The 19522-nt window shown below is 39.2% G+C and overlaps 1 protein-coding gene across 2 annotated transcripts in view; it reads right to left on the bottom strand.

Moving 5' to 3' along the window:
• The window catches only part of Thsd7b (thrombospondin type 1 domain containing 7B), an 866887-nt gene that overhangs the window by 381636 nt on the left and 465729 nt on the right, over positions 1 to 19522 (bottom strand). For both annotated transcript variants that reach the window (XM_040738481.1, XM_040738480.1), the window contains exons 8-10: positions 12278 to 12469; positions 10423 to 10657; positions 1998 to 2113 (exon numbers count right to left, since the gene is read on the bottom strand). In XM_040738481.1, the coding sequence (XP_040594415.1) occupies positions 1998 to 2113; positions 10423 to 10657; positions 12278 to 12469 (543 nt within the window). The remainder of the gene's footprint in view (positions 1 to 1997; positions 2114 to 10422; positions 10658 to 12277; positions 12470 to 19522) is intronic.

Consider the following 19522-nt stretch of genomic DNA (forward strand, 5'->3'; position numbering starts at 1 on the left):
TCTTTGGCTGCAAAACTGAAAAAAATTATCTAGATTTGAAGAGTTGGAGGCAAAGAGACACCACAGAGGCTTAGAAAATATTATCATTGCAATGCCTACCATTAAACAACTAGTTGAATCTCTGGAAATTGGAGTAAAATTTAAAGTTACTCCAAGAGCACTTATAGTACAAGCTTGATCCTCGAACCCTCAGCTAAGGTCAGAAAATGACTCTTAAAAGTAAAAAAAAAGCTTTACTGCATAGATTACAGAGTCAGACAGTGGCTGAAGCAATCCCTGCTCACCAGGTGCCCTGGATCAACTAAACTAATCTGTCTTCCTAAGTGACAGGGGACTTAGATGACCCCACACCAAATTTAGGCTTCCAATGGGGTATTCTTTTTAACCTCAGTTTTTACATTTTATTACCATTGAAAAAAGGAATTGTGCTAATCCCCCAATGAGTCAAAAGCTAAGAGAAATAGGGGATTCTCCCACCATTCACCTGCATTTTCCCAATATTTATTCTATACTACTATTAAAACTTCAGGTCAGCTCATTCAACACAGTCTTTAACATGGATCAGAGTAGAGGCCCTTTTTCTTTTCTATCATCTTTCCTAGTTGTGCCAAACCCCATTTATTTGACTCATCTACTTTGGATCTTCATTCCAGAAGTAAATGGTAGAGAGTTCCTGGAAGAGATTAGCAGTTCTATGGCCCCAAAGATGAAATATATAACCCTCTTTTCTTATTCAATAGCCTTATTCCTGACTCTTCCCTTAAGCAGAGCTGGTATATTAACTCTGTGGTAATGCTCAGAAGGTAAATGGCACAGACACAAAACTTCATATGTGGGTGCCCTCTTTGTAGCATAAGACATTGACAGTAGAAGCCAGCCAGTTGAGAGTACATGAAGAGGTATCCAAGAGCTTACATGATTCCTTTGCCCATCCGATCTGGGGCAATGCTGGCCTTACCTGATGAAGTGACTCTGTAGATGAGTCAAAGAATGAGGGAACCCAGACAGACATGGCTGTGACTTTCTAGGGGGACTGTGCTCAGTATCTGAAAAGTTTTCTTTGTACAACTCAATACTTCTTTTCCATCAAGCTGGTGCAGTAGTAGAGTAAGTCATACCCTGCTTGTAAAATGCCACCAACCATGGTCATGAATGTGAGGAGATAATCATTTCTGGGCACCATGGCTTGTGCTTTTACTGCTCTTGTTTTTGTTAGATTTTCCTTTTCTTACTGCAGCAGGGGTGGAATGTCAGAGGCCAGGAATAGGGGTGTAAAACTACTGTAAATAAAGAGAAAGCTGTTCACTCCAAACCTCAGACTAAGACAGAACTTCACAATTATGAATTAGCTCATCTGGAAACTGAACTAAATCTGGAGAACTGAGTCTCCTATGCTCAGCTGAGACTTGGCTTTTCAGTGTCCTGGGTAACACCCAGGCACATAAATCACCACTTGAAAAAATATAAAGAAATATAAATCTTATATTTCCAATGGCTGAACGTGTTCAAGGCTTATTGACACAGTTGCTCTTGTTTTTTCAAGTAGTTATGTTCATTACTGGTTTAAATACAGTGATTAAGCCCTATATATTAATTAAGTGTGTTTAACTAAGTTGAGTGCACACAGCAGTTTTGGGGTGGTAATAATGTTTCAGAAGGAATCCCATAGGAATGATGTTCAAAGTAAGACATTATTGACTGCGAATAAGTTGTGACTACCTGAAGAGGTCATTCAGATATATATCAGTAGGACACATGTCTTCTTAGAATGTATACTAGTCAAATCATGACATATAATATCTGAATATATTTTCTTTTCCAAGTCTAAAGACCTGCATATGTGGGACTTTACATACATCCGTTTACTCACTTGATTATCTACTTTAACACATAGGCAGATAAAGACGTTCATATCCCAGAATCTCACACATATTCAGTAGTGAGAAATGGATCAAATGGCTAGAAAAGAAAGCAGGCTGAGAGCATCCACTACCTACCTGGCTGACACAAATGTGGGCAGGGTGTCCACTCGCTGAAAGCAGTCACAAGGCAGTCTTTCTTACATGGGAGGAAACAAGGTCTTACAGTTTCTGGCCGTGTGGACTCTGGACATCTGTCAAGGCAAAGAGACTATGTTAGTCTTTCAAAGAGTGGATGTGGGATGTGAGTTGACTTAGAACTGGAGAATTTCAAGCAAAAAGCATTTTTCATTTATAGATGATGGAAAAAAGACTCAGGGAATGATGCCCCTTGCACAGGAGGTCATGGCCAGAGGCAAACTCAAGCCAACTCGAGCTTACTTGATTCAGACACCAAATTACTGTTCACTACAGCAAGGAAAAAAGATGCCATTCCTAAAATTATGAAAATGTCAACTGTCACATCATCGGGGTCAGTTCAAATAATATTTGATATTTTTTTCAGAATAAAAAAGTCAACAACAAACCCAGTCACAAAAATACAAACATGATATGTACTCTCTCATATATGGATTTTAGACATAGATCTGGGGAGTGCCAGCCCACAATCCCATGGACAGAGAGTCTGGGGGAACAGAACCTCCATCCAATAGCTTATGGAAGCAGAGGCAGGCTCCCACAGCTAAACACTGAGCTGAACTCAAGGAACGCAGTGACAGAGAGGGAGGACTGATGAGCAAAGGGGTTAAGACTGTGCTGGTTTAACCCCCAGAAACAGTTGATCTGACAAGGGTTAGCTCTTGGCTGATGGCTGGGAAGCCAGCATGGGACTAATCAAGACCCCTTAAATGTGGGTGTCATCGAGGAGGCCTAGGCAATCTATTGGGCCTAGAGTAGTAGATCAGTGTTTATCCCTGGAATACAAATGGACTTCAGGTGCCAATCCAACAATAAGAAATGCACTCTCAGCCTGGACCCTTGGGAGAGGGTCTAGGCCCTGTCCTGGATGAAATGACAGACTATAGACACCCCCATGGAGGGCCTCACCCTCCCTGGGGAAATGAGGGGGTATTGGAGGTGTTGGTGGGAGGGCATGGGAGGGGGGGAGGGAAAGGGAGAGGGACCTGGAATTGACATGTGAAGCAACCTTGTTTCTAATTTAAATTTAAAAACAAAAATCAAACAAAGTCAACAACAGTTTTTCTGGTAACATATCAAATTCCTGATATGCTCTAGAAGATGAAGAAGTTGTAGAGCAAGGTATGGATAGACAAGAAGGAAAAGTCATTAAAGGTTGATTAAAATGTTGCATGTCTCTCATTAAACACTTTGGAAATATTTAAACAGTTGTTGTTTTCATGTAGCATACAGGCTAATGAGTCAGGGAACGCAGGATACTGCAAACCACAGATAAAAATATGCTAGCTACCATATAAGCACAGAAAAACATGAGAACTGTTATTTCATTGATAATTAAGTTAATGTGTACAACAGGGAATAGAAGTATATAATCAGCCACTTGGAAGAAAAGAAGTTCTGGTAAACAACAAAAAAAAAGTTTTTCTCTCTTAGCTATTTTTTTCTTCTTCTGAATTAGTAGTTGAAAGGAATGCTTGTCTTCTACAACAGAAATAAAACAACAAGGGAGCCAGAGAGGAACTTTATTATGCATATGTGGGATTTCAATCCATAGGGTTCTCATACAGTTCAGCCATGTCTTCTAGATTGAAGGAGTGGTCATAGTGTCAGAACCATGTGTTGTTAAGTGCTTTGCTGCATTCTTGCACTTATTTCTGACATTGCTTCAGAAGAACGCTCAACTGCAGGCCTTTGATAATAAATAGTAAACCCTAAACTACAGGGAGACCGAGCACTAGAAAAACTATTGTGGTAGTGAAAATATCACATAGCAAGTCTAACAACAAACAGACTTTTGGTAAGAGAAATGGAGAGACAAAACAGGGAGATAATAGGCCAGACCACAGACCATGGAATGGTAATTCAGAAAATTCTCCAAGGGTGACAAAATAACCAACATGCAAATACTAAGATACTTCAAATTTAAAGACTCATGTTTGGAGCTAGTCATGTTAGAAATAGAGGAGGGGGGGAAGAGGTGTCTTGTAACAAGGAAGACTTCTACTCACATTGGATCTCAACTGATAGAAATATAAACAGGAAAATCATTTTCTTCATTTAAAAACTTTAGAATCAGTGAAAAGAATGAAAGAGCAGTCATGTTTAGGGATAGAGTGCTCTACAATGTAGGTCTGGCTACACTAAGACATGGATGCAGTGAAGGAGGGAAGCAGGGGTCTGAGGCCCTTATGCAATAAAGCAGGGATTCAGAGAGTCTACATGAACCGGGAAAGAAGGATGCTGTGTTTGATGGCTAGTCTTGACTGTTCACTTGAGAAGATCTGTTATCTCTATAGAAACAAATCCTTAGCCATGACCCTCAGAGAGTTTGTAGAGCAGATTAGTTGACATCCAAAGACCTACCCTAACCATGGGTGGCTCTCCTCCATGGGCTGGGGACTCAGACTTAATGTAAAGGAAAAAGTGAGTTTGAGCAGAAGCTTTTCAACTCTCTGCTTTATGACCATGAGTGTGACATGAGCAGTGGCCTCCAGCTCTGGTCCCATGCCTTCCCTGCCACAGTGGATGTTGTTCCTTGGGGATATCACTTCACACAATCCTTTTGTTCTTAAGTTAGTTGAAGTATTTTATCCTAGTGATGTGACAAGTAACTAAGGCACTTTGGATGACAGGTTTTCGCCCCCTCAACTCACATGCTGAGATCCTGACATCATAATGATACGACTTAGTAGGGTCTTTAGGATGTGAGGAGTTTATGGGAATGGAGCCCTTACAGGAGAACTTGCCCTGGCATGAGAAAGCTTGTTCCTTCTCCTTGCCCATCCCTTTGAGAAGGCACAGTGATCAGTCTACTGAAAACGAGAAAGAATCCATCATATGACCCTGACCAGACTGTTATCTTGAGGCTCCTACCCTTCAAGACTGAGAAATAATGCTGTTTCTTTTGGTCAATGCTCTATGGCAATTTTTATTGTGGCAGCTCAAACTGGATAAGACAAAGATTTCAAAAATATTAATCAAAAGCCTAAATAAATGCAAGTTCCACATAGAGTGCCCCATCAGGAAGGGTGTCATGAAGGTCCTGATGAGGGACTCTAAGGATCATCGCCTTAATGGCACTAATCAACAGATGAGTTTTAAATTGCAAACAAAAACATCACACAAATGGTGTACAAAAAACCCATTTTATTAAGATTAAGAGGGAAACGTCAGAAAGAGAGGAGGACTGAGAGTGTATGCAAGTGTTTGTCCACAGGGACATAAAGGCACAGCACAGGCAGACAAGCTGATAAGATACAGTCAGAGGCACAGGAGGAGAGAAATGCTGGGTGCACACAACTTGCCCCCTTATATGTCTATTGATGAGCTAGGTGCATTCTTACCCAGCCAAGAGAAAGACATGAAACACCAGTTCTAAAGGAGGTAGTGTTTGTGGGAAATGGGGTGTAGAAGGGAATGGTTGGGGATTGACTGTATTCCACCATTGATCCTAGTACACTGTTCAACACTGTGTGGTATATAATAATCTGATAAAAATAAATTACAGTGAAAAATGTACATGCACACAGAGAATAATAAGTGAATAATGAATAATAAATGAATTCTTATTAGTGCATTATTATTAATCATTATTAATTCAAACAAACCATTACCAAATGGATTTGTTCAATGAGCAAAGCAGTAGGAGGAAGAGGCTCTTTATAAGGATGTAGTGTCATTGAAACAACCCACTCCAGTAGGAACAATTTATGTCCTACCTTAGTCAGACAGTAAAAAACACTGAAATCATTCCCTGGACTTTTATTCATACTCTGAGGTCTAATAAAAATAAAGTGAACTGCCATTTATCCTCACCCCTCTGCTGCCTCTTGGGTCCCAGAGCTGGCAGTAGAGTACTGTGTAAACATGGCTGGAGTGTCTCCAGTAATACCTGCTCTTTTGTGGAACAGAGAAGTAGGGCTCACACCCAACTAGGGAAAATTCCTTTGGGCAATTAAAGAATAGTATTCGTGGTGCTAACCTTCAAATTTTCCATACAGGGTGCTTATACTGCAGCCACTCAAGCAGGGATCAGTGTTACTCTCTCCTGGGGAAATGGTAGCATCCATCCTTTTGACTCTGAGAGTATCACTCAAAATGCAGTTTACTGGGAATAATTCTGGCCCCCTCTAAAGTGGATACTCCCTATGCTTGCCCTTAGGAAATGGGAACAACACTGTCATCCTCACCCTCAGAAAGCTAGACCTAGATGCAGTGCTTTATGGAAACAAGGAGCGGAGAGCTACCCTGAAAGGGCAGTGCTGTCTGATACAAAAAGAGTCAACTATTCTCTTGCCCATGAAATTGTGTTTTGGTCGTTTTCTTCTTCCAGCAAGTTTTACCTTTCCTCCAGGGCTCAACTTCCTCCTTTTTTATAAGCATGTTGTGTAAGACTTCACACTTGATCTCCTTCCCAATTTCCATAAATTTTCTATCAGAGTTTGAAAATATTGTCATTGTCTACATACAGTTCTGGTGTCCTCTGCCCGGAAAAACTCCAAGGTTGATTTTCTGCATTATCACAGTGACTGACCACACCAAGAGCTGATACTGTTTATATTGCAACTTACAATGTGTGTTTTGCACATAACACTACTGTGGCAAACTACTAGCTCTGATTGTCTAGGTGACAGAATTCTGTCTTACCTATTTAAAATGTTAGGTAATAGCTCAATATAAGTAGTAACTGTCAGTGAGCCATTTACTATTTTCTCTAGCCATTTCCAAAGTGAAAACCCAGCCTTAAAAATCAGGAAGACACGAATTCACTGTTCAGTTAACAGAAAAAGCATGGCTCTATGTCATTGGGGATGACTTACACTTCCTACCTGTGTGTATACATAGTGCCCTGCATGGCAGTGCTCGTAATATTAGGTACATGAAGTTCATTTTATACATCCAGTCCCTTAGATGTATTGTGGGGGGTTCTGCACACATTGTCCTTCACTCTGATCGTGTGGGTTGTAGCTCTATACTGACATGAAGAACATCAGTTGGAGCTCCGAAGCCCTGCCAGTTCTCATGATGTCTCTCTCATCACGGCGCATGCTCTGTGCACATCTTCTTAATCACTCATCCAACCAAGCACCGGTTGTATTCAACTCACTCAGCTGGATGGGGCCTATCTGCCAACGTTTTACATACTAGATGTTTAAGCATAGTTATTTTTTCCTGTTTCTCACACAAATGCCAGGTATTTTCGTAGTAAAGGCAGGAAATGCTTATCAGGAACTTTGGGAGGCTTGAGCTGTGTGTTTTTAATCTTTGTTTCTTTTTTAACATACAACTGGAAAGCATTGACTAATGAAACAAACCCCCAGAAATACCCATGTGAGCTCTGCCTTCTGGTTCGGCAGTACACCGGCTGGTTCTCATTTTCTGATATGATCAGTTTTATTTCTCATACAATGGTAAAATTCTAACCTACACAATTGCATGCAAACCAAACTCAGACTCAGCAATGTGAGAAGAAAAACCTTTTAGAAAACCATCACTTTAGTACATTCATTCTCAACCCCAGAATTTTCCCCAGTAAGCATTATTCTTCCGTACTGTGTCTAACCCCCTTCCGACCCCAAGGAGTTCACAAGTGACGGGGGATCTGCCTGTGTGGACATGGGCTACCACACTAAAAAGAGCCTAAGTGTGTGCATTCTTGGAAAGGGCACAGCAAAGCACACTTTTGATTGCTGGTAATCTCACAAGGCATTCTACTAGGGCATCATCTTCTGATTCCATTTAATGTGATTGACCTCAAGAATTTTAATTAAGTAAACTTACTAAAGTCAATGTAGGTTGCTTGTGTTTCACAAGGTGGTTTAGAGACATACAATAAGAATGAAATCCACATTGTTGGTTTTACAACTTCATTAACACTGAATAAAGCAATTAGCATTAACAATCCTCCAACTCTCTGTGTCTGTGTTTTCTGTGCCTGTGTTATGTGAAATATCCATCAAAGTGACTTTTGACCAAAAATACTATAGTAAAACTGGAGAATATTCATTGAAAAAATATTTTATAGTGTCATATACACAATTTTCAAAAAATATACACTACTTTATAAATTAATCTTTAAGCTGTAAACTTTTAGTACTATGATTGATTTTAACCACAAAACATCTTTGTATTAATGTTTCCTCTCTGTTGCTGAGATGAAACAATGGACTAAAAGCAATTTAGCTGAGGAAATGGTTTATCAGGACTCACTTCCATGTTCACCACTGAGAGAAGTCAGGGCAGAAACTCAAGGAGGGATTTGAAGAAGAAACCATGGAGGAACACTCTTTGATGGACCACTCTCAGGCTGATATTTAGCTAGGTTTCTTATACAGCCCAAGGTCATCAACTCAGGGAATGGTGCTGCCCACAGTAGGCTGGACCCCCTATAGCAATTAAAAAACAAAACAAACCCCTATAGACATTCCCACAGGTCACGTTGATCTGGGAAATGCCTGAATCAAAACTCCCTTCTCAAGTGACTTCATGTTGTGTCCATCTGACAGCAATTCTAACTCTGAGGGTTAACATTTGAACAAAGTGGTATGTTCAGACATCTTTATAGTAAGCTGTTACTCAAAGTAATTATTAGATATTAGAGGACAATGAAGGCTGTTTAACATACAGTTCAACTTTTCTTGTCCATATAATACTTTTTTATCATGTGATAATAATTTACATGGTAGATGTAAATCTCATTTCTATTGTCCTTTTGCCAAAAAATAGGAAAAAAATTACCTGAACACCAAATAGACTTTTCCAGCTGTAGTTCAGAGCTGAAAACTCATGGAAGAAAGATCAGACTACAAGCCTATTATAATTCCTCTTCACAATAACATGGAAAATTTTATTGCAAACCATGTTGGGGTTACCCTACTCTTAAATTGTTTCTTTTTAATGTTTATTCCAGTGTTTTGTGAGTGCCAGTGACAGGCCACATCTGTGCCATAAGCACTCTTTCTAGGTAGTTTTGTTCCCTTAACTTTAGCTTCTGTGGTTTCCCTCATGGGCAGTCAACGCATCTTCCATAGCAGTGTGGAATGGCACAGCCCTTCACTGTAGTGAAGCTAGCTACTCAAGTGTCTGAGTTGCCACAATAGGCACACAGTGTACTAAATCTGTCAGATGGGTAAATACATTTGCCTACATTACCAGAAAGTGAGAAGGACTGGGCAGAATGCTGAATACCTTTGTGCTGCAAATGTTTCTGCATCTCTCCTAGCATTAGCTTTGCTATGTCCTCATTTTACCACCTGACTGCAGCACCTCTGAGTTCATGCACTTAGAGAATTGAGACATGAGATTCTTTTTACTAGACTGAAAATTCCTATTTCCCAAGGGAACGCTGAATTGCCAGGCTGATGTCAATATGTCAAAATGCATACCAGCACACTTTGGTGACTCAGCACTCCTGTGGTCAGCATTGGATCTTTGAATACAGCAACAAGGGAATAATGATAGGTCAACCACCTCATCTCTGAACATAGCATAGCACCTTACATTCTCTCTTTACCTTCACCATCAGAATCTAAGCAAGAGGTAAAGGCAGAGAAGAAATTCTCCCACTGGAGTTCCCTAGCCAATTTCTTCTGTCTTATCATCCCTTGAAATGATTTTTGGAATCTGTGTCCCAGTTCCCCAGTCAATATATCTCTCTTACCTTTAAAAAATGTGTATCTTCATTATAGAGCATATGATAAACACCCAACTATTATTCTACTTAGAAGCAGGGAAACATTTCTATGGTAGGAGAGTCCTGGGAGTCTTAACAATAGTAAAACATTACCCTTCAAAATACAGACCCAGGCTCCAGTCTGACCTAATCTCCGTAAGAACTGAGAAGAAACAAAGACACAGAAGTCAGCCCTAGAAAACATGTCTGACTACTCAAATTTATTTCATGTTGGTGGAGATCATTTAGGTCTTCATCGACTAATTACATTATAAAGGCACTTCTGATGCATATTATTGAATATGCTTAACTTTGAAGTATATGTTTTAATCTTAGATGGTTGAGTAGTAGGAACAACAGGCCTGGAGAGATGACTCAGTGGTTAAGAACATGTGCTGCTCTTCAAAAGAACCAGGGTTTGCTTCCCAGAAATCAAGTAGGATGTCCCACAACCACCATAATCCCTGCTCTAGGGGAGATAATGTCTTATTCTGGTCCTTGTAGATACCTGTACATGGGTACACATGTACACATGGATAAAATAAAATAAATAATAAAGACTTTTCAAAGAACAACAAAGATTCTTGTTACTCTAGCACAAACCTAGGTATATCATTTTTTGATAATAACCTTCTATTAAAAAATCCAATTATAAAATGATCATATCCACTTTCAGGAGAAGGCTGGAGATACCTTTTGGTCATTACTTGTCCCACATGACTCTTGATACAGAAGACTCTCCGTGTCTGAATGCCCACCCCACATGTCGCTTCTCCATTCCAGCCAATGGTCACATTGAAGGCAGTCACAAGAGTATTTTCAGAGCAGGGACCCCAAGCAGATGTTTCCCAGTAGAGCTGTGTACAGGAATGATCATTGCATAGGCGATACTCTTGGAGTTCCTGACTGCTAGGGCAGGGCTTTCCACCTGTGAACATTTTAAATGAAAAGAAAACCTTAATGATGATGATGTCATTCTTGCTTTTGATCTTTCTGTGACCCAGAGACCTAAATTACTGGATACTTCCCACCCTAAGATCAGAAATCTATGGCTTGTGCCATAACTGAAGACTTGTCTTGTCTTCTGGTTTTCAAGCAGCAGGTCCATGTTCAGCAGAATATAAAACTAATTCAGTATACTATCCACCTATGGAGCACAGATCTCTGAAATGAACTTCAAAGAAATCCACTTTTCTTTGGATATTATTTTGTTTGCATAAGCTAATCAATGAGATAGACTAGCTTATGACCTTGGAGTTACACTGTGACAAAAGCACATAGGTGAATCAGTGACATGGAATAGGCTATGACCTTAGAGTGACATTATGTCAAACACACCTACACATAATTCCCTTTCTTAAGAAAGATGTTGTATTTCTCTGGGTGTCATTTATAAAATACCCTCCATGAAGCATTTTACTTCTATTTGAGAAATCTAGAGTCATGTATTAAAATCTGGCAAGATAAAGCTCATCTGAAATAGACCAACAACACACTATGCCCTGGCAGGGAGACCAGGCAGATGTTCACCTTTAAACCCTTGACTGAATCAGATAACCAAACTTCATTACAATCTATTATTTTACATTTTTATTCCAGCATAAAAAGTGGCCTGTCTTTGAAGTATTGATCTTCTCCTACTCATCCATACCACAATGTTTTATTCAGTGGGATGAATGGTTCAGATGCATAGCCTCCATTTTGTTATTTTTATGATATGAATCTTTACCCCTTCATTACAGAAATATCAAAACCAGGATAATATAAAAGCAGTTGCACTTTAAGATAACAAAATTCTCTTTACTGTGACCCTGGCCCTATTGCTCATGATCATAGTGCTGAAGTTTTGTTTAAGATGTTACTCACAGCTGGGGCCCACTGTCCCACTGCTCTAATGGAGCCAAAGAATGAGGAGGCAGAGGAAGGACATGAAAGGTACGGCATGTGTATCTGGGGATAGAGTTCATTGCTGGCGATGATGGGAACAACTCTTCCTTTAATTTGCTCTGAAGTTACTATTCACATTCCCATGGCACCTTTTGCCTTCTTCAAAGCTATTTTCACAGCTTTCATGTTCCCTCCCTGGCCCCTGGCACTAGGTATTCTAGAAAAGGAAATGAGGACATGGATAAGCACCTTACAGGTGTTATTGGCAGTTCTTGGTGGCAAAGCCAGTTCTCCCAATTCCTGTTTTGGAACACTTTATACCAGATAGATCCAATTTTGTTCCCAGTTGTATAAGACAACCGAGCCTGGATGAGTAACCAGAGTTTGCTCCCTTCTCTAAGCAGTGGAATAAAAAGAGCATGAAATTCATTAGACTGGGACATTTGAGAGTTTAGACTAAAGCAGTTTCTGTAGAAAGTTGGGCCCAGCATAGAGAAAACAGAAGTCTCACAGAGAAGAAAGCATGTGTGGAAATGAAATGGTTAATGCACATTTAAAGAAAAGAGGTATCATCTAAGTTAATTTGCATGCACAACAAGAATGTCGCTGACACTTATTCAATAACAAAACTTCCAGTCAAAGTACTGAATCTGTCACTCACCTTCTCCAGCCAAAGCCAGGAGAGATCGTGACCTGCTTTGTTTGCCGTCCGCGTTTTTATTTGAACAGGACTGAGAACAAGATGACCACACTGTCCACTCACTCACAACACAGTCCATCCGGCAGGGAATATCGCAGGCCATCCGTTCTGGAGGAGGAGGCACTGGGCAGAGACTCCCTGATACTTCTTCTCCTGTAACCACAGAGTTAGAGACAGTTACATGGTGATAAAAATGGAGGACAGTCCAAGGAATTCATTTGTCCTTTGCTTTCTCTATTATTCTACTTTGTCTTGGAAGCCTTCAGCAGGAGTCCAACCCATGAAATATAAACAGGGATGTACCTTCAGCTATCCATTATGTTTATGTCAAGGAAAATCTGCCAAGAAATAATATGGTATTTAAAAAGGTAGATAATGTGCCAAATTCTCATTTGTCATCCTTCATAGGGACAAAGTTGGCTTCTTATGGAAATAATTTAGCCGTGGACGGCTAGACCTATGTATGACTGACATGCCAACGGCAGCTATATGGAACAAGCACTCACTCATTTTCAGAGTGCAGACCACAGTGTTCTGAACATCACAATTGATGCCAACCATCGTAATCCCCCCTCATAGGAAGGATTTCATCAATCCAGCTTTCTTTTCAGTGCTTTTGCCCCTAAATACCTAATATTTAGCAAGATTATCATATGATTTTTCTTCTTTATGTCAATGAATAAATAATCTAATTATAGTGGAAAGGCCTGACACTGAAATTACAGACTGTGTTAACAAAAGTTAAAAGCCAGGCTCAGGCCCCTCCTAACATGTTTGATACAAATCTAATAAACTTTTAAATAAATAATAACTATACTTAAAACCACAGTACAAAACACATCAAATATCAAAGATTATTATTTTTGCTATTGATACAGGGTCTTAAATTTCCCTCTATAAATAAAATTTACAATCCTACGATGCCATGTCCTAATACAAGTTTTGTAAGTTTTAATACAAGGTAGGATGATGGTCAGAAATAGTGGGATCATTTTTAAGTTACTTTTCATATCTCAAAAGATAACAATGGTTTATTCATAAAAACTTTGGGGTTATTTATTTATCATTATGACAAATTCCTTAGATATAATAATTCTCCTCTTCTCCCCTCCATCCATTCACCGTCTCCTCATAAACAGAGGACACAAAGAATAAAGGCACCATTTATTATTTGAAATAACAACATAAAATGTTGGATGACAACTATAGGAGACAGTTTTGTCTGAGTGACTTTATTGTGGTAAGTCTGACACAGGAAAATAATGCCAAGGACATGAGTATTTATCAGGTACCTCCTTGATACAGGCTGTGTATTTTGCATATAACATGCATTTGTTCGAGTACCCTTAGGAGAAGCTCATGGGGGTCAGAATGCTCTATCTCAGTTCACAGATAAGGAGTCAGAGAGGCAGAGTGGAAAACTGGCTCATGGTTACCCCTGGGACGATTGGGAATCACAACTAAACCCTAGTTCCCAAGCTTCCATTATCCCATTATCTATGCTATGTCTAATCCCCTGGAGATGGATAATCTTTTCCGAGGAAGTAAATAAAACAAGCCGACAGGAAGCCTGCCTCAAGGAGGAGACAGTGTGTGGTGAATATCTGCATTCATATTTGTAAATGAGGCCAGGCTCATTGCCCTTGAGGTACAAATAAAATTTTTCAAGCATATTATGAGAAGTAATAGAGATTCCAGCAGATAATCAAGCTGAAAGCTTGGTTCCAATCATTCCTCTTTCAGTCTCAATCTATTTTCAGGTTGAGTCCACACAGTGTACCCGCCCCCTCCACACTCACACAGGAAGTCATCTAGGGGCATCTCATTCCCACACTCAAAAACCAGCAGGTGAGGGAGAGGGGAGAACCCAACCTACATCTAATCAAAATGTAATCCCAGCCCTTGTGACTATGATTACCATAATTTTAACACAAAGCATTCTAAAGTAATGGTTAGTGAAGAGTGTTTCCAGGAATTAGAGATACAGAAATCTTTTGAAAAATGGGAGGGGTGGACAGTACATTGGGAAATACTGGGTTAAACATGGGGGTGCTGTAGAGCTGACTGCATTCACATGATACTGACAATGTGAGTGAACATCAGAAATGTCCCAGGAAACAAATGGGATACAGTGCTTTACCACAATAGGGCATTAACGGCCACATATCCTCCCTGTAAAAAATGTCTCTCTAAAGTAAACGCCATTTTTTCACTATGCTTTAAGAAAGCCTTATATTAAAGAATCATGAAGTTGGCTATTATTCAAGGGGTACAAACTGTGTGCAGTGACGGCAATGGAATTAAAAACACAGACTCAGTGTAATGAGCCTCCACAGAGCTCATGTTCATGATCCAGGTGAGCTACAGACATGCAAAATTAAATAGAGTCCAAAAGTAAGTAGCAAATAAATGGCACAGACAGCAAACACCATCAGGATTCCTGGCAGAGAATCTGTTGGACTTTGTCAGTGTCTTGATACACCTTTCACAGGAAGCAGAGGTAGGCCAAGATCACTGACACCGAGGGAAGGATACCTCAGGAAAGGGGAGCACCCCTAAAGGCACAGAGTCAGGAAAATAACGTCGTGGGATAGGCAGACAATGCGAATCATCCCTGAGATAAGAACCCTCACATTGGGACAGTTATTTGCCCTTGTGTTCTAATGGGTGATGAAAATGTGTGAACATGTTTTTACTTACGTACCTTCTTAAAGCTCCCAGTTGTTCCACCTTCCCATGACCTAAATTTTACCTCCTTTTTAGGCACCACACATTCATGCTTCTCAGCATTCACTTCAGGTTCTCAAAAACTTTCAAAAACAAAGCTGTATCATGTACTGATATAGCTATTACTGTTGCAGTGCAATGACAATATACCCAGCAATGTTCTGATAGATTGGGCTAATGCAGGTCTATGAACAAACAGATCAGAGTGGCTTTAAGGAAGCCAAACTGATAGTCATAAGCAGTTCCTGCAAATCCCAAGTGTCTTTTCATGTAAGAAATCTCACCACAGAAAAATTACACAGGGCATTCTCACAACAGCATGCCTCAGCCAGGTGAGTATTGGAATGAGAATTGAAGCTACCAGCAGTAATTGCCCTCTCAAGAAGACCACCTAACTTCCTTTACTTTCTGCTATCTCATTGTAATAATGAAACAAGAACATCACATTTGAGGAGAAACCAATGATGATGGATAACTTAGACAACAAACTTAAAGGTAGTATAGCACACAGCAGGCTCTCTATAAGAAGAACCCTTGCAAGACGTTTTTTTGTGAAATGGTCAATATACACATGCACACACATGTATGCACACGCACCCACACACATGCATACCAATAGACTAAGGGTCTTTTCATTTGACAAATCTCAACTTTTACATTGTAACTACAGAATACACCAGCTTTACCTTTCTACTGGGTACAAATTAGAATCACTATAGGTGCACATGAATGACAGAGATATTTATAATCATCTAACCCATTTTATTGATACAATGAAATAATAAACCTTTCAAAATCCTGTTACAACATCTGGGCCTGACATCCACACCCCCACTTAGGTCCATGTGCTCATGTTCCTAATATGCATATTAAGCAATATGCAAGCAGGCTTTCTTGTTTATTGTCTCTTGGATGGATTAATGAGATCAACTGATTCCAGGTATGTATGGAAAACACAGAAGAGATACTAACCATTAATGGTGAGTATTCATAAGCTCTGATAATTTAATGTCATAATAAAACAGAGGTACATTCGAACAAAATTGAATTCATTTTCCAAGGAGAATACAAAATTACTCCTAGACTTTACCAAAATCCCTTGAATCAATGTTGAACAAGATTATACTGTCACTTCTGAGTAGACTTACTGATCTACTTAGGGTCAGGATCTCTTCTGCTGTTATCATTTAATAATAAAAATTCTATATGATGAGATCCTGTAAGATTAAATACTTTAAACAACCTGGTGTTCTTCAGAACAGTAACAATGGTATGCAACATTAGCAATATTTCCATCACTTCAAACTTAAGGCCATTTCTCTTCAGCCTCTGCATATTAAATAAAAGCATTTATATCAAACATTGGCTCCTGAATATGCCAATATATGCAAATATTGTGTTCTTGTCTATTTCTAAGTACAGTGCCATTGAATGACACCACTGACTTATTTTGTTTACTAAATATTATTTGGGTACAGATTGTCACTAAGTTGCCAGGCTGGATTCTAACTTGGGATCCTCCTGCCTCAGTTTCTTGAGTAGCTTGGGTTACAGATATCTACAACCACACCTGGATTCAGCATTAACTACTAGTTAACAAGTTTTATTTTTCTAGTTCCAGTATATATACTTCCTAATGATAAACTGCAAAGAGTTTACTGAAGGTTCTCTATGGCCACCAAGAAAGAAATTGCTCTAAACCGAACACTAGAATAGTTACCAGAGATTGGCTCTGTCTATACATACATATGTTCTATTCAAATTCCTATGTCATTATTCTATTACTCCCTTTTTATAATAATAAATAACCAACATAGCAATAAAATTATTAGTTTCACAACCTAGATTACAAGTGTTCAAAGCAATAAAAGAAAAAAAACAATATGAACTATTCACGTAAAATATGTAATATAATTTGAAACACAAGGAGGCATTTGGTTATCTTGTCAACTTTGAGCTACTTTACTCTCCCAGAAATGATGCTCGCTAGCTATTTTAATGATGCTTCCACTTGTGTAGTACTGTACCATGTATAGAAAATATTGAAGCCATTATCAAAAACATTCTACATGTAATAAAATTTTTATGACCTATTTAAATCTCGGAAAAGAATGCCAATAAATGCTGATTAAATGCTTGCCAACAGTGGAGCACGGTATAAGCAGACTTTCCAGAACAACTTAAATGGAATATATCTGTGTTTATTTCCGTATTTTAAATCTAAATGTTACCTCCCCAAAAGGAAGTCACCTCTGGCCATTTCTAGATCATGATCCTAACTAGATAAGGAAATGCTTATATTTCAATGCAATAAAATATGGAGCCAAAGCTAAGGGGAGAAGCAAATCTTATTTGTGACATCCTAATATTGCCAGCAATATGACTGCTGCGTCTGCTTGCTTAGTTTAGAACTTAACATGTACATATGTGGCTACTTTACATACAGAGGGAGAGGAACAAAGAAACTTCATGGTGTTGTCCTATTAATAATAGTAATAATGACAACACTATCAACAGCTGGGTGGAGAAAGCAATAGATCTAACATTTAGGGAAGTTTATAGTGGGTTAAGCCAGCTATACTTATTACATATAGTGCTTTATTGACTAGGCACATTGACATCATATGTTAAAAAGTGTAGAGAAGTTTAAAAGCTTGATTTTTAAAATTTTGCTCCTAGTGCCTAAGCTAAGCATGTAATCAGTAAGACATCACAGGCTATAGTCTTATCTATTCTCAGCTACTTGTTCAAATCCTGTGAGTGTCTTTTTCTTTACATTCCTTCAGCTGACAACAAGCCATGAGGAAGGGAGTCTGGAGAGTTTATTTTCAGGTCATTAGTTAAATGAGTACAGGAGAGACATGGCCCAACAAAGGAGGTGTCTTGATTTCCTAGTCCAAGTAACATGGGATGGACAGGACAATGGTTTCAAAAGTAGAAAAGGTATTCCAATAAAAAGAAAGAAAAATTGAGTGGCAGAAGGGTAAAGCAGATCCACTTGAAAGTACAGAGGGTCAACAAAACAGTACAATATATGATGTAAGAGATAATACAAAAATTATGGGAAAATATGTAAGTATATAAGCATGTTTGCAAAACGAGAAGCAATGAAACTCTTATCGCTGATAGTAGAAGGATAAAGAGGGAGCTAAGTGTAAAATGAATCCAGAAGCTATCCCAAAAGAAATACTAAAATGATAACATTTCAGGTAAGAAAGGATAATAGATGAACAAAAGGTATTTTCTAGATGAATATGTTTATGAAGGCCAGGAGTGGCTAAAACTTCTACCCGAGCAGTTCCCAGTCCTGATGCCTACAATACTATTAAGCAGCCAACACTTTGATCGTGTAGAAAACACCCAGCACTACAGTGTAATCAACTGCCCCTGAGGCATTAATAAAAGAAAACACAAATGTGGTGCTTAGTAGATGTCAGCTCCCAGTGAACTGCATGAAACATGCATTTAAAATTCACAGGAGGAGAGCAGGAGAGATGGTCCTCAGGTTAAGGCCTGCACTGCTCTTGCAGAGCAAGGGAAATGTGTTTAGTTCCCAGCATCCAATCTCGGTGACTCATAATCACCTGTAACTCCAGCTCCAGTGGAGTGTCTTTTGACATACCTACATACCTACGTACACCCACCTGTCATCCACCCATGCCATGCATATAGCCATAATTTAAAATGAATAACAATAGATCATCAGGGTTCACAATAGTTCTTCAAGTTGGTACCTCTGCTATGTTTGCTTTGCTGATGATAACCTCTACTTTTGGATACATTAAATGACTGTACAAGGACAAATGCAAGTTCAATAAGAGAGCTGGAATTGGAATCTGAGAAACCAAGCTCTGGGGTTCACACCAGAGTCAGGATATTCCACTTTTTGCCACACTCTCAGATTTGATATTCATATCTTGTATTTTCTCTCAGGACACTGTCTGTACCTGTCTTCTGGCTTCACAGGCTAAGTCTAGTGGCCGTCAGTCCACTGCCGCATAGATGCTTTATCAAGTTTGCCTTGAGGTGAGAGGAGCTGCCCAAAGTCAGGGGACAGAATCTAGGATCAAGGAGCAAGCTACAATTGTTCCAAAAGAATCACACGGAGCATAACATGATGCCCAAGTGCTGAAACTTCTGTTTCCTTGGGTATATTCACACACTCTATGTGTGTGTATAATTTGAAAATTTCACACTATCGCTTCATCCTAAAGAAAGTTAAAACTTTTATAAAGTTGAAAATTATATATTGAATTCACAACTCCCAGTATGATCAGATAAGACCAAAGTGAGCAGCTAGCTGTCCATTCAGTGTCACCACCGTATGCCAAAACAAAACTTTTTGGAGCTAATCCACATTGCAAAAAATTCCTATTTCTTTTGATCTTTTCTCCTCTAGTCTCAAAGAAATGTGTGTGTGCTAATGTTGGACTTTCTGGAGCATTTCATAGGGCCTCTAAATGAGCTGTCTCTATCAAA

Source organism: Mesocricetus auratus, unplaced genomic scaffold (assembly GCF_017639785.1).
Source record: "Mesocricetus auratus isolate SY011 unplaced genomic scaffold, BCM_Maur_2.0 Super-Scaffold_100676, whole genome shotgun sequence".
In the NCBI taxonomy this organism is placed as follows: Eukaryota; Metazoa; Chordata; class Mammalia; order Rodentia; family Cricetidae; genus Mesocricetus; species Mesocricetus auratus.